Raw genomic sequence first — 14,537 nt, 5'->3', positions numbered from 1 at the left:
GCCCCTGGTAGCATATCTCAGCCCATGACATTCTTCTCTGTCCTTTTCTTTGATCCTATCATCCAACAAAACTAAAAAGTCACTTTCTCTTTTTAGCACACAGACCTTGCCCATTCTCAGTTTTATGCCATTACTCATATTTTTTACTGCACTGGAATTTTCCCTGCCCACAAATCTCCACATATTGAAATTATAACCATCCTTCAAGGCCTAGTTCAAATTTTTCACAGATGTGAGCTCTCCCTCCTTTAAATCTCAAAAAAAAAAAAAAAAAGTGTATGTTTCTTATTTCATCTCACCCTATTTTTTGGCAAAGATGCTATAAAGCAAAGACTATATCTTGATTATATCTCTATGCCTTATATGTAGTCCTAACGAGCAAGCTGTTCATTGTAGGATTTCAATACATATTCTTATGAAGTCTTTTCCCACCAAGGCTTATATAAATAGCACAAACTTGATTAACCAAATGCATATTTAAATGAAAGTGAGGTAGATTATAATGAGAAACTATGCTATTTGGATCAACTCTCCCACTGAAAACAATGACAAATGCTAGATATAATATTTCTTTTTAAAATTATCTTAGAAGAATTGAGAAGTATGAAAAGATAGTGGGAACTTTTAGGATAAATATTTTGGGGAGGTGAGAATATGAACCCAGAGAGAAGAGCAGAATACCAAGTCAACATAACTGCACCTGGCCTGAGGGCATTGGTTTATACTGCACATTTGAACCTTGGTCAATTGACCACACAGAATAATGGAAAAGATGCTGCCTGAGTTCTTATAAAATGATAAAGAAGAACCAATATTTAACTTTTTCCTTCTCTCCAATCCCAAGGGATTATAAAGAAGACTGCCTCTGTAGATAAGCAATGTAAGAGAAGTTTAAAAAAAAAAAAAAAAAGGAATGAAGAATAATTCTGTCCCTGAGAAAGTATATCACAGCTGTAGCCTTCCTATTCTGCACACATACTTTGAGCATTTTATACTGTTAACTTAGATTGATCTAATTAATCATGGGAAGTCTTCCAGACCCTTTGAGAAAAATGCAAAATATTCTAGAGTAGGACAAATTTATCCCAGGCCTCAGAGAGCTTCCAATGATATTTCAATAACAATGATTAATGCATAGTCAAAGATAAGCAGACACACAAGGAAACAAAGCAACATGAGTAACAACAAGTAAAAACAGACTGATACAGACTTCAGATGTCAGAATCCCAAGACAAAGAATATGAAACAACTATGCTTTCTAATATTCACAAAATGAAAGAGAATCTTTAAAATATTTGTGGGAAAAAACTACCAAGTGAGACAGTAAATTAAAGAAAGAAACAAACTCCTAGAAATTAAAATTACAGTAACTGAAATAAAAACAATGCTTGTCACAAAGGGAGTTTTAAATTAAAGAATCAGAAGATAAATCAAGAGAAGTTACTTGGAATGCAGCTCAGAAAGACAGAAAAAAGAACGTAAAACGTGGAAGACAGAGTGAAAACATATACTTAACTAGAGGCTTAGGAGAAAATAACAAAACAAAAAAGAAGCTACATTTGAAAAGATAATAGCTGAGAATTTTCTAAAATACATTAATGGTAGTTATAATCAATTTCAAGAGGCCTGATAATTCAGGCAAGGAAACTACAAAGAAATTGACATCTGGATGCATCATGGTGAAACTGTGGGAAAACAAAAGTAATGAGGAAAATATTATGAGCGGCCAAAAACAGCAATTAGACTAACAGGTAACTTCCTGATCACAATAATGGATGACAGAAAACAGTGGAAAGATATTTTTGATGTGCTGAAAGAAAATAACTACCAATTCAAAATTCTGTGTCCAAAGAGAATATATACACAGAATGAGGGAGAAATAGAGACATCTTGAAACAAGCAGACACTGAGACAGACTGTTGCCACAAGATTCTTACTATAGGAATTTCTCAAAATATACTTCAAACAGAAGGAAAAGTAATCCTAGAAGAAAGGTCTAAGATACAGGAAGAAATAAATAACAAGGAGCATGGCAAATACTGGGCAAATATAAATCAACACTGATTTTATAAAAGCAAATAAATAATGTCTAGCGGTGTTTAAGGAAAAGGAAAGAAAGAATTAAAACACCAAGTGAAATAGCACATATATTGGAAAAGGGATAAGTAGATTAAAAATATTCCAAAGGAATATTTTGGAAGAGAGTAAAGGGATTTGAATAGCGTTAGTCTTTGATAAATTGTAATTCTAGGCAGGTTACTAAAAGACATAAAATATATCATTCCCAAACCAGTAGAGAAAAATATGAAATGATTAAAACAAAATGAAAGAAAGGAAAAAGTAAGACATATTTAAAGAAAGTAACAAAAATAAAAGAAATATGTACTGTGATTTCATTTTATAAATTCAAAAGCAGACAAAGTAAGCAATAATTTTTAAGGGCTATATATATATAGTTGAGAAAATAATGAATGAAGAGTGATAAAATAATGACTAAAATGCAATTTAACTCTGTGGTAAGGGAAGAGGCTGTGATGACAAGGGACAACCGGCAGGGGGAGCTCCTAGAGGGCTGGCAGGGTCCATATCCCGACCTGGGTGGTGGTTATGTAGGAGTTTAATCAAAAACAGTTAAAATATACATATATGTTTTATATATTTTACTAAAAAATGGTTTCTGCATCATATTGCAAAGACAGTATCTTACAATTTTAAAGTGACTTACAGATCAGAATATAGAATAAAAACACTGTCCTTTCCTGTATAATCCAGAAAATCTGGATCTAAGGACACCACTGGTTTTCAAATGATCCTTTTCACAGGAGGGCCAGCCAGTCTGTTCCAAACTTTCTCTGGTCTGAAGTGAAGTGAACAGAACAGAGGCAATGTATGTAGATACAGGAGGAGAAATTCTCCTCTCTTGGTAAAGAGTGTCTTTCATTCTGAGATTTTATCCTACCTGGATTTGGGATTAGGGCATTATGTAATGCCCTTTCTGTTAGAAAGTAACAGTGGTAGTATGTGGTAGTTTACTCTTTAGTGCCCTTATTAAGAAAGAATAACAGAAAAAATCAGTCCTCCTTTTCCTCAAATAGTTCACTGAGGAAGCAGAACCTATGAATCTCTGATTTACACACACTAGTGAAATGATTTTGTGTCTCTTTTCAGGGGGAAGCTGCTTTTAATAAAAATGTGACTTGGACTATTTTATGATGGCCATTCTGACAAGAGTGAGGTGATACCTCATTGTGGTCTTGGTTTGCATTTCTCTGATACTTAGCAATATTGAGCATTTTTTTCATGTGCCTGTTGGTCATGTGTATGTCTTCATTGGATAAATGTTTATTTGGATCTTCTGTCCATTTTTTGATTTTTTTTTTTTTTTTTTTTTTTGGTATTAAGTTGTATGAGCTGGTTGTATCTTCTGGAATTAAGCCCTTGTCAGTTGCATCATTTGCAAATATTTTCTCCCATTCTGTAAGTTGTCTTTTCATTTTATTTATGATTTCCTTTGCTGTGTAAAAGCTTGTAAGTTTAATTAGGTCCTATTTGCTTATTTTTGCTCTTATTGTTATTGCCTTGGTAAATGCTAGAGACCGTGTGAAGAAAAGGGAATCCTCCTACACTACTGGTAAGAATGCGGTTTGGTGCAGCCATGATGGAAAACAGTACAGAGATTCCTTAAAAAGCTGAAAACAGACTTATCCTGTGATCCAGCAGTCCCACTCCTGGGCATATAAATGGAGGAAACTCTAATTCAAAAAGATATATGGTCCCCAATGTTCATACAGAACTGTTTACAATTATGAAGACATGGAATCAACCTAAATGTCCATCTACAGATGACTGGGTAAGTAAGTTGTGGTATATATGTATAATGGGATACTACTCAGCCATAAAAAAGAATAAAATGGTGCCATTTGCTGAAACATGGATGGACCTGGAGATCATCATTCTAAGTGAAGTAAGCCAGAAAGAGAAAGAAAAATACCATATGATACCACTCATACGTGGAATCTAAAAAAAAAAAAAGACACAAATGAACTTATTTACAAAACAGAAGTAGACTCAGACATGGAAAACAAACTTATGGTTACCAGTGGGGGAAGAAGGTGGGGAGGAATAAATTGGGAGTTTGGGATTTGCAGATACTAACCACTTTATATAAAACAGATAAGCAAAAAGTTTCTACTGTACAGCACAGGGGACTATATTCAATATCTTATAGTAACCTATAATGAAAAAGAATATGAAAAATGAATATATGTGTGTGTATGTATGACTGAACTATTATGCTGAACACCAGAAATTGACACATTGTAAACTGCCTATACTTCAATAAAAAATACATTAAATACAGTAACAGCAAGGTAAAAAAAAAAAGTGACTTGGTAATGATTAAAAGAATTTCAGTGAAAAAGAAATATAGCCAAACATGGAATGTGGGACCAGGTACAACTTTTTGTGACATGAAGCATTAAATGTGAAAGTAGTAAGGGTAAGAGACAATGGAGGAAGATGAGGGCCCCAGGAAAATGTACATGGACTATCAGGAGGTTACCTCTAGGGCCTCAGAGAAATGGCTTCATTTTAATAATTATTCAGTGCTCAGACACATTTTATGCTGCCTATGGATACACAGTTCTTTTTTTGGAGACTGTACATGCTGGTGTTCCTTGAATTAATACAGTTTTTTCTTCTATACATGTGTGAATCAATTTAAGCACAAAACTAATACAGCACAATGATATGTTATAATTATATTATACTCTATATCATGTAATATAGAATATAGGTATATTTTAATAGAGTATATTATAATAGAATATATAATTATCTTATGGCTACTATGTATTTTTTGTTTGTTTTATTAACTAATTATATTCCTTGCTAATTCTCTTGACAGATATCACTATCCACGCTTTACAGATGAGGATTCTGAAGCTCAGAGAAGCTGAATTCCCAAGTGGCAAAACTAGAATAAAGTCCCTTGTGGTTGAACTTCAAAGCCCTGCTCCGAGCTACTTTGCTGCTTTGTCTCACCACTGCATTAACATTGAAATATCATCCCTATACAGATTAAAATGCCATTTACTCTTTAAACCACATTTTGCACTCACTTAGGCAATTTCTACTGACTCTTTGGAGGAAAGGACAGACTTTTTCCCAGAAGTACAATGAACAATAATACTAAGACATGTGTAAGAGGGTACAAGAGAAATTTAGAAACTTGAGCATAAATCTCTTTCAAAATAAAACCACAGTATCTTTAATCAAGGCCTGGCAATCATCGTATCATTTCTCTGAGACTGGAATTGGTAAATGTGGGCTATCCCACTAGGCCTTTAATATTTGGTTAGAAATGTATCCAAGAAGTTGACGAGTAAGACAATTCATGCAGTACAAACAGGAATCTGTAATTTTTCCCCCATTACCACAAAACACAGTTAGTTCTTGCCCTGGATTTGCTTTGAAGACAATGAGCGCCTAGGAGAAACCATAAGACCATTGAAAATGGGACCAGAAGTAATAAATAGGGACTGCCAAAAAAAATGTTAACGAATTTCTTCCAAAAGTAAAATCTACTGTCAATTTACAACAATTCTAAACCTTGAACTGGAGGCATGCAATTAGTGACTTGCAAGGTTCGCCTATAAATCTGAAAGAGAGTTTTTTTTCACCTGTATAAAACTGATATAAGCAGCTGATAATTATATCTCCTGGTACAAGGAGATTAAAATAATAAAATAAAAATAAACCAAATGCTTTAATTTGGAATCTAATCTCTCCCATTATCCCAGCACATTCACATAAACTCTGCTCCAATGAAATTCTTCTCACCCAGCAGGACGAAGATCATCTTCTGAGCAGCCAAACTCAGCAAGGCAAGCGGATTCTTCCCTTCCTGACTTCCCCCTTAGAACTCATTCAAAGGGAAGACAAAGGACCCGTGGGTGGAAGGGAGTTGTTTTGTGCCTGGCCCTTAGGGGTACTTTATTTTTCTTAAAAAGATTATCTCAATATTACTGTAGCCAAAAAATAAAAACAAAACAAAACCCTAAAACAAATTTCTGAGGCAGTTTAAATTAAAAATACAAAGGACTGAGATATATTTTTAATTTATTCATAATTAGTTTACATATTGGACTGCACCGAGACTCCAAAATCAGCAAGCTACTTGGGGATAAAGGCTACTGCAATTATCAGGAGCAAGCCAAATGCTACCTTTTGTTCTTACTAAAATCTTCTCCTTTAAAAAAAAAATTCTCCTAGCAAATGATTTTCTATTTCCCATTTAAAGAGGATTAAATAGCAAACACGACTAGTGGCTGGAAAGCAAAGAACTTTCCATCTTTTATTACCTGCCAAATACAAATTAGTTCATTGTGGTTAACTCCTGCCAGGAGACCCCTTTCCCTGCCGCCCATCAGGCCAATGGGGTATGGCAGGTTGGTTCCTGCCCGGAGTCCTTCCTAATCAGGAGGCTGTCAGACATGCTGCTTGCCCACTGTCTCTGACATCGTGCAGCAGCTCTGGTGTTCAGGCAGCAAGGTTTTGAGCTTGAATTGCCCCAGTAACTAGCTCAGAATTGCTCCTACTTACTGTCACTGTCAAATCTTTGTGGGCATATATGAGGCCCTCCTCCAGGTACAATCAAGAAGCCCTACAAATTTCACTTTGTGATAACTATAGGATACAGAAATTGTATTAGCTCCATTAGACGGAGTCATAGAACTATTCTGAAAGGTTAGCTGGATATAGTGAATGTCACAGTTAAGACTAAGATAAAAAATCACTTTGTTAACTTAGAGTGTTTCCTCATTGGTAACACCCTATATTAAGGTGCCATTTATAAACAGTTTATTATTATTTATTAATGTGTGAAGCACTTTATAGCATGCTAGATAACAACTTAAATTCATGTATTAAAGATGCACATACATGGTTTAATACGATTTACGTCTTATAATATTCTTTAAAACAGCTTCCCATAGTCTCATCTGTTAAGCATTTATTACTAATGCATTTTATAACATACTTTATAATACATTATTGGAGCAAGTAGCTGCATTTAGTGATCATTTCATAAATAAGAATAAAGCATTTATAAATGGCACCTTAATTTAAAGTGTTACCTTCCCATTACTAGATAGCTGCTCGCCATTCATCTCATTCTGTGATTATTCTCCAAATGCACCACTTAATAAAACAGACACTAAGTTCTATTTTCCCTTCATCTGATTAAAAGTTTATTGAGTCATTTCCTCCATCTGCTTTCAGAGGTTGATGGCTTGGAGGCTGTAGTGTGATTTCTGTTGAAATCAAACTTTCAGTTCAACAATATTTCTGTAAAGATGATAATAGTAGAAACAGAGAACTACTCACCATATTAGACAGAGCCTGCTGCTTGGATTCTTTGTAAAATTCAATTTTTCGACTAGAAAGAACAATCCAGGAAGTAGACCAGTTTTTCCTTAGGAGAGAAAAAAGTTAAAAAAAAAAAAGCGTTATCACTTGAAGAAATCATTCACAGATATTATATGAGCAACATTTGAAATGAGTAGAGACTATATTCTTAACTAGAATACCTTAAAATCTTTTCTTTTTTAAATGCTATAGGTGGTATGAAATTTAAGTAATAATAAAACCATTCTGTAATTTTTAAAGATCATGGCACTTACAGTAAAACTTTTATAATTTGTAGATACTCCCAAAATCTTTTTCAATTATTAAAATCCAACTTTTGTGTATCCATGTTCCCCACTCTATTAAAAGTCTGTTTCTACAGCAAGCTAAAAATAGCAAGGTAAAAACAGAAATCAGAACCCTGTCCTTTATTGTCATATCTCTTCATAGATTTAGTATAATTCAGAGTCTGAAAAACTAACCAGCTAATGTGTCACTGCCTAGTTCAAAATATTTTTCAGAGTAGAAACCGATTAGAAAGCAAAGAAATGCAAATAAAAGGAGAGAAATGCTTTTTCCTTTTTTGCCAGTCAAATTGGCAAGAATTAGAAGGAATAATACCAAGGGTTACTGAGAGTGTGGAGAAATGGATTCTCCCACACAATTTTAGTGGAAGTGTAAACTAGCACATTTTTCTAGGAGTGAATTTGGCAAAATATTTTTTTCAAATATTTTTAAATGTGTGTATCTTTTGATTAAACAAGCCCATTCCTATGAATTGAAATCTATCCTAAAGAAGTTATCTCCTAAGTTAAGGCTCTGTGCACAAGAATGAAGTACACCATTACTTCTTAATTCTGTACCTAAAATATATAAAATTAAGAGACAGTTTGTGTAAATTGCATATAAAGGATTCACATAATGGAATAATGAACCCTATGCTGTAGAAGAATTCTGATATTGAAAAATTTTAATGTGGACTATAATGTAATACGTAATTAATAACCCCATGCTGTACTATTTACCTAAGACTGTCCTCACCCATCTCAGCCCCTACTGATAATTAATTCCCATTTATTGGAAGTTCAACTATTATATCCTCAAATGTGTCTTCCATGACTTCTTCACATAGCACTTAGGATAAATTTTAAAATTTTTTTGTAAATTTCACTTCTCTCTCCCTTGCTAAATAAAGAGCCCCAAATTGACAGAAAACATTTTATCTTTACAGAGGTACCCTCAGGAATAAGTAACAGTGACTTGGACAGAGTAGATACTAAATATGTATTTGTTGAGTCAATGATTTAACAGGCATAGGGGGAAAAATGCTGGGTATAACAATAGGTAAATCAGATAGTGAAATCATAGCTTTTGTTTTTCCTTTGCACTGAACATGCATGACTTTAGTAACCACATGTGTGTATATTTGTGTCATGAAGAATTCCCTTGTTTAGATAGTAAAACATTAAGGAGATTAATGTAAGTAAGTTTCTATCTATTATATCATATTGCTGCAGTTTGCTTTGGTTTAACACTCATTTCAGAATAGCTGAATTCATTTTACTAAAGTGATTTTTCACAAAGTTTACAAAAGACTATTCTGATCAATATAAAACTACACAAAAATATGTTTAAAATGACCATTAAAGATCTTTGTGCAATTTAGTTCCATCTGCTTCATAGACTCTAGGGGCTTGACTGAAAGAACAGCTTTGATTTAGTAAAGTTAGTATTTACAAGATTAGGTTGCTCTTAGGTACCTGAAGCTTTCCTAATGATATACTATTGTATTTAAAAAAATAGGACAAAGAGAAACAAAACAAACACACTGTGTATTTTTCAACATGCTAATATGAATACTATGTTCTTGGAGCCACTTGTCTCCCAACAGTCACTTTATCAATCAAGTGATGAAAAAGATGAGGGTAAAAAAGAAAACTACATAGACCTTTTCCCTTTTTTGCCCTGTTTCCATTTCTCCTTTCAGGGACCAGCAGCTGCGAGGTGAACTGGAGCAGCTGTAGCCTTCGCTTTATGCAGGCCATAGCATGAGATGACTGATCCACTGGCAGGACTGCTAGCCTACGCTGAGCGTCTTTTACCTCTGCTCCTTACTTTGACAGCATGTGACCAGGGCGACTGGACCACCCTCAGGTGTGATATATTAACCTGCCTGTTATATTTCCCACTGTATCTGTCATCTCCTGGCAGGGAGATACTCAAGATACACTCTGCATCTTATTTGCTTTCTGTCTATAACAAGCCCTGGATAAATGGTTCTGATGTTGATCGTTTATAGAACGTGTTGGCATTACTCTTCCCTTTGTTAAACTTGGAACTGGAACTGGTTAGAACCGAAGTTGGATGAAATTCAGTTATCTCATGGTTCTCAATTATATCTCTGAACTGCTGTGAAATATTCTCTCTTAGGTGAGTCTGGTGAACAAGCCAACGAAGATAAGAACTGCAGGTCCTGCAACCTTGGTAATATGAATTGCCCTGGCACTTTACATACAGTGCTACTTCCTTTTGAATTTATAAACTATAAATGATGTCTTTATGAATACAAGTTTAGATTTTTCCAATTTGTTTAACATAACTTTATTTAAAAAGGAATAAAGAACGCTGTTCATCAACCTTCTAGATACCCCAATTTTGAGTCGGTTTTCCATGATCTCTTTTAAAATAATAATTAGCATAAATTTAAAAAGTACCTAGAATAAGTCTGATTTTCTAATGGAGATTTAGCTTCACAAAAAAGCTAGATAAAGGTACTAATGATAAAGGTACTAATATGTCCATTTAATAATATGGAAAATGAGGTTCAGAGTGTTTAGGTAACTTACTTAAGGCCATATACTTAGAGTCAAAACCCAGTTTCTGTGATTCTGAAGCCTGAAATCCGTTCACTATTTTACGTTATCTTTTTTAAAGATTAAGGAATACAGGCATACCTCATTTTGTTGTGCTTCACTTTAATGTGCTTTGCAGATATTGTGTTTTTTACAAATTTAAGGTTTGTGGCAACCTTTCTTTGGGCAAGTCTATTGATGCCAATTTTTCCAACAGCATTTGTTCACTTTGTGTTTTTGTCTCACATTTTGGTAATTCTCATAATATTCCAAACTTTCACATTATTATTATATTTGTTATGGTGACCTGTGATCAGTGATCTTTGGTGTCACAATTGTAATTATTTTGGGGTGCTGTGTGCTATGCCCAGCGAACTTTATCCATAAGTATTGTGTGTGTTCTGACGGCTCTACTGACTGGCTTTTCCCCATCTCTCCTCCTCTCCTTGGGCCTCCCTATTCTAAGATATAATAATATTGAAATTAGGCCAATTATAACTCTACAATGGCCTCTAAGTGTTCAAGTGAAAGGAAGAGTTGCACATTTCTCACTTTAAATTAAAAGCTAGTAATGACTGAGTTTAGTGAGGAAGGCATGTCAAAAGCTGAGACAGGCGGAAAGCTAGGCCTCTTGTGCCAGTTAGCCAAACTGTGAATGCAAAGAAAATTTCTTAAAGGAAATTAAAAGTGCTACTCCAGTGAACACATGAATGGTAAGAAAGCAGAATAGTCTTATTGCTGATATGGAGAAAGTTTTAGTGGTTAGGATAGAAAATCAAACCATACACAACATTCCCTTAAGCCAAAGCCTCAACCAGAGCAAGGCCTAATCTCTTTAATTCTGTGAAGGCTGAGAGAGATGCAGAAACTGCAAAAGAAAAGTTTGAAGCTAACAGAGGTTGGTTCATGAGGTTTTAAGGAAAGAAACCATCTTCGTAACAGAAAACTGCAAGGTGAAGCAGCCAGTGCTAACGTACAAGTTGCAGTAAGTAATCCAGAAGATCTAGCTAACATAGTTAATGAAGTTGGTTACTCCAAACAACAGATTTTCAATGTAGATGAAACAAATTTACATTGGAAGAAGATGCCATCTAGGATCTTCATAGCCAGAGAAGAGAAGTCAATGCCTGCCTTCAAAGCCTCAAGACACAGACTGACTCTCTTGTTAGGGGCTAATGCAACTGGTGACTTTAAGTTGAAGCCAATGCTCATTTACCATCTGGAAAATCCTAGGATCCTTAAGATTTATGCTAAATCTACTCTGCTTATGGTCTATAAATGGAACAAAGCCTGGGTGACAGCATATCTGTTGACAACATGGTTTATTGAATATTTTAAGTCCACTCTTGAGATCTACTGCTCAGAAATGATTTCTATCAAAATATTACTGCTCATTGATAATGCACCTGCCCACCCAAGAGCTTCAGTGGAGATGTACATTGAGATTAATATTGTTCTCATGCTTGCTAACATAATATCCATGCCACAGCCCCACGGATCAAGGAGTCCTATTATTTAAGAAATACATTTCGTAAGACTATAGCTGCCATAGGTAGTGACTCCTCTGATGGATTTGGGCAAAGTAAGTTGAAAACACTCTGGAAAGGATTTAACATACTAGATGCCATTGAAAACATTCCTAATTCATGGGAAGAGGTCAAAACAGCAACATTAACAGGAGTTCGAAGAAGTTAATTCCAATCTTCATGAATGACTTTAAGTTGTTCAAGACTTTAATGGAAGAAGTAACTGCAGATGTGATGGAAATAGCAAGAGAACTAATAGTGGAGCCTGAAGATGTGACTGAACTGCTGCAATCTCACGACAAAACTTTAAGGGATGAAGAATTGATTCTTATGGGGGAGCAAAGAAAGTGGTTTCTTGAGATGGAATCTACTCCTGGTGAAGAACTGTGAAGACTGCTGAAATGACAACAAAGGATTTAAAATATTACATAAACTTAGTTGACAAATGAATGGCAGGGTTTGAGAGGACTGACTCCCATTTTGAAAGAAGTTCTACTGTGAGTAAAATGCTATCAAATGGCATTGCATGCTACAGAAAAATAGTTCATGAAAGGAAAAGTCATTCAATGTGGAAACTTCATTATTGTCTTATTTTGAGAAACTGTCCCAGCCACTCCAGCCTTCAGCAACCACCACCCTGATTAAGCAGTCATCAACAATGAGGCAAGGCCTTCCACCAGCAAAAAGATTGTGGTTCGTTGAAGGCTCAGATGATGGTCAGCATGTTCTAGCAATACAGTATTTTTTGAACTAAGGTTTACACACCTTTTAGACATAATGCTATTGTACATTTAGTAGACTACAATAGAGTGTGAACGTAACTCTTATTCCCACTGGGAAGCCAAAAGATCATGTGACTCACTTTGTTGTCTTATTCCCTTTATTGAGGTGGTGGAACCAAGCCAGCAGTATCTCCAATGTATGACTGCACTACTGTCTTGGTTAAGGAGGTTGTCAATTTCAGATTTCACTACAGTTTTGGTCCTAAGTTTCAACTTACAAAAACTAATGCAGAGCCTGTGGCAAGGCATAAGCCTTCTGGACTTTCTTGTTTACTATTTTACCTGATGTTCATTAGAAAGATTGGTCAAAGGCCCACCACTCCGAAGCTCTATTTTTCTCTTAGAAAGGGCACTGATTGAAAGGAGTCACATGCTGGATCTTTCAGCTCATCCTTAGAAGCCAGAAGCAGGGGTGTGCTTCTTACGATGGTGCCACCTCGGTCTCTTTCCTGCTAGAGGATTATTCTGGTTTGTGATGACTCACCTGCACTAAAACCAGAAAGTGACTCATAAGCTGTAGTCTGGGAGTGGCTGAGAAGTCCCCTAATGGGAACATCTTTCAACCTATGACTTGGGTCAGAACCTTCCACTCTGAACAAAGTACTCTAGAGACCTGGTCACTTTCTATACCACCTCTCTCTAGTCCATCCCCTATTTGATGTGTTTGGCCCACTGTGTTGCCTGTAATTCTCAGGGTATCAGCAGAAGAGCTTCCTCACCAGTTACTCTAGCGTGGTTAGCTTTCTAAATGGCACCGTCAGCTCTGGGGTGAACAGGATAAATGGCCAAAGATTTGCCTTCACTTGAATCTTTAATGCTTTCTGTTTGCAACCAAATCCTCATAGGTGTCTGTTGTTCAGTGTGTTGAGATCCAACTCAGGAAGTGTAGGGCTTAGCCAGGACAGGTGAGTGCAGCAGTTTCTGGTGAAACTTTTAAAGTCGATGTTTTGAGGATGAAGCAATTTTCAGAATGGAAAGAAAGTCTCTCTACTTCCCTAACACCTCCCAAGAGGGGAACACCACCTCTGACCTCCTAGAGCTTTTCCACTCCTGGGCACAGTATGATACTAGTAAGTGGTTATTAAAGGTTTTTGAGTAAAAGACCTCAGGGGCTCTCAAATTTCAGGAGTGTCACATATCTAGAATTTTCCTGCTCTCTGTTTGCTGTTATTCACTAACAAGGACTACAAAAGCACCTACATCCTACATGTCCCTTCTTTATTCTTTAGTTCCCAAATGTTTTGAAATGTCTTTCCTAACACCACTTTACAAGTATCTAATGCTCTTGGTTCAGCTTTTTTTTTTTTTTTTTTTTTTCTGATTTATCATTCTAGTGGCAATACCTGAGCTTTCTCTAGAGGGCTTCCTAACTTCTCAGATGTATGTCAATAAGATACACATTGGTTTTCACTCTGTGCTAGGTATGGCACCTCGTATTTTGTTTGTATCAAGTAATTTAATCCCCAAGCCAGTCACAAGAATTTATTGAGCCTCTACCACATGACAGACACAATTCAAAGGACTGAATATATAAAGGCAAATAACAGACCCTCAAGGCATTTACTTTAAACTCAGGGGAGACAGACAGTAAACATGAATATAAATAAATCCTCCAAACAGCAATGGGAGGTGGGTGATAACCCCACACTTCAGATAAGAAAACTGAGGCTTAGTGAGGCTGTCTCTTACCAAATGGAGTCAAAGTCATAAGCGTGGGATTCAAGCCAAGTCTCCTGGACCTTGAAGGCCATGCTCATTCTGCTGTATCAGTTATTTCTAGAGCAGCTGGCATGCAGCTCTCCCTTAGACGTTTGGGCATGTCTCTGCAGAGCCTTGTGACAGGCTCTGAGAGAGGGAGACTCCCAAATGTGTTAAAAGAGGTACATGAATGTCTTTCTCCCTGGAGCAAGGCCACTTCCGAGCCTGACATGGGTTGTTCTGCAATGCTGAACTGCAAGCCCTTTCATCCC

The 14,537-nt window shown here is 35.9% G+C and overlaps 1 protein-coding gene across 3 annotated transcripts in view; it reads right to left on the bottom strand.

The window, feature by feature from the left end:
* Positions 1 to 14,537, bottom strand: part of ARHGAP15 (Rho GTPase activating protein 15) — a 574,294-nt gene that overhangs the window by 470,429 nt on the left and 89,328 nt on the right. For all 3 annotated transcript variants that reach the window (XM_006191397.2, XM_032479387.1, XM_032479386.1), the window contains exon 5: positions 7,387 to 7,474. In XM_006191397.2, coding sequence (XP_006191459.1) covers positions 7,387 to 7,474 — 88 coding nt within the window. The remainder of the gene's footprint in view (positions 1 to 7,386; positions 7,475 to 14,537) is intronic.

This window comes from Camelus ferus, chromosome 5 (genome assembly GCF_009834535.1).
Source record: "Camelus ferus isolate YT-003-E chromosome 5, BCGSAC_Cfer_1.0, whole genome shotgun sequence".
Lineage (NCBI taxonomy): Eukaryota > Metazoa > Chordata > Mammalia > Artiodactyla > Camelidae > Camelus > Camelus ferus.
This window is presented reverse-complemented; position numbering and strand designations above follow the sequence as displayed.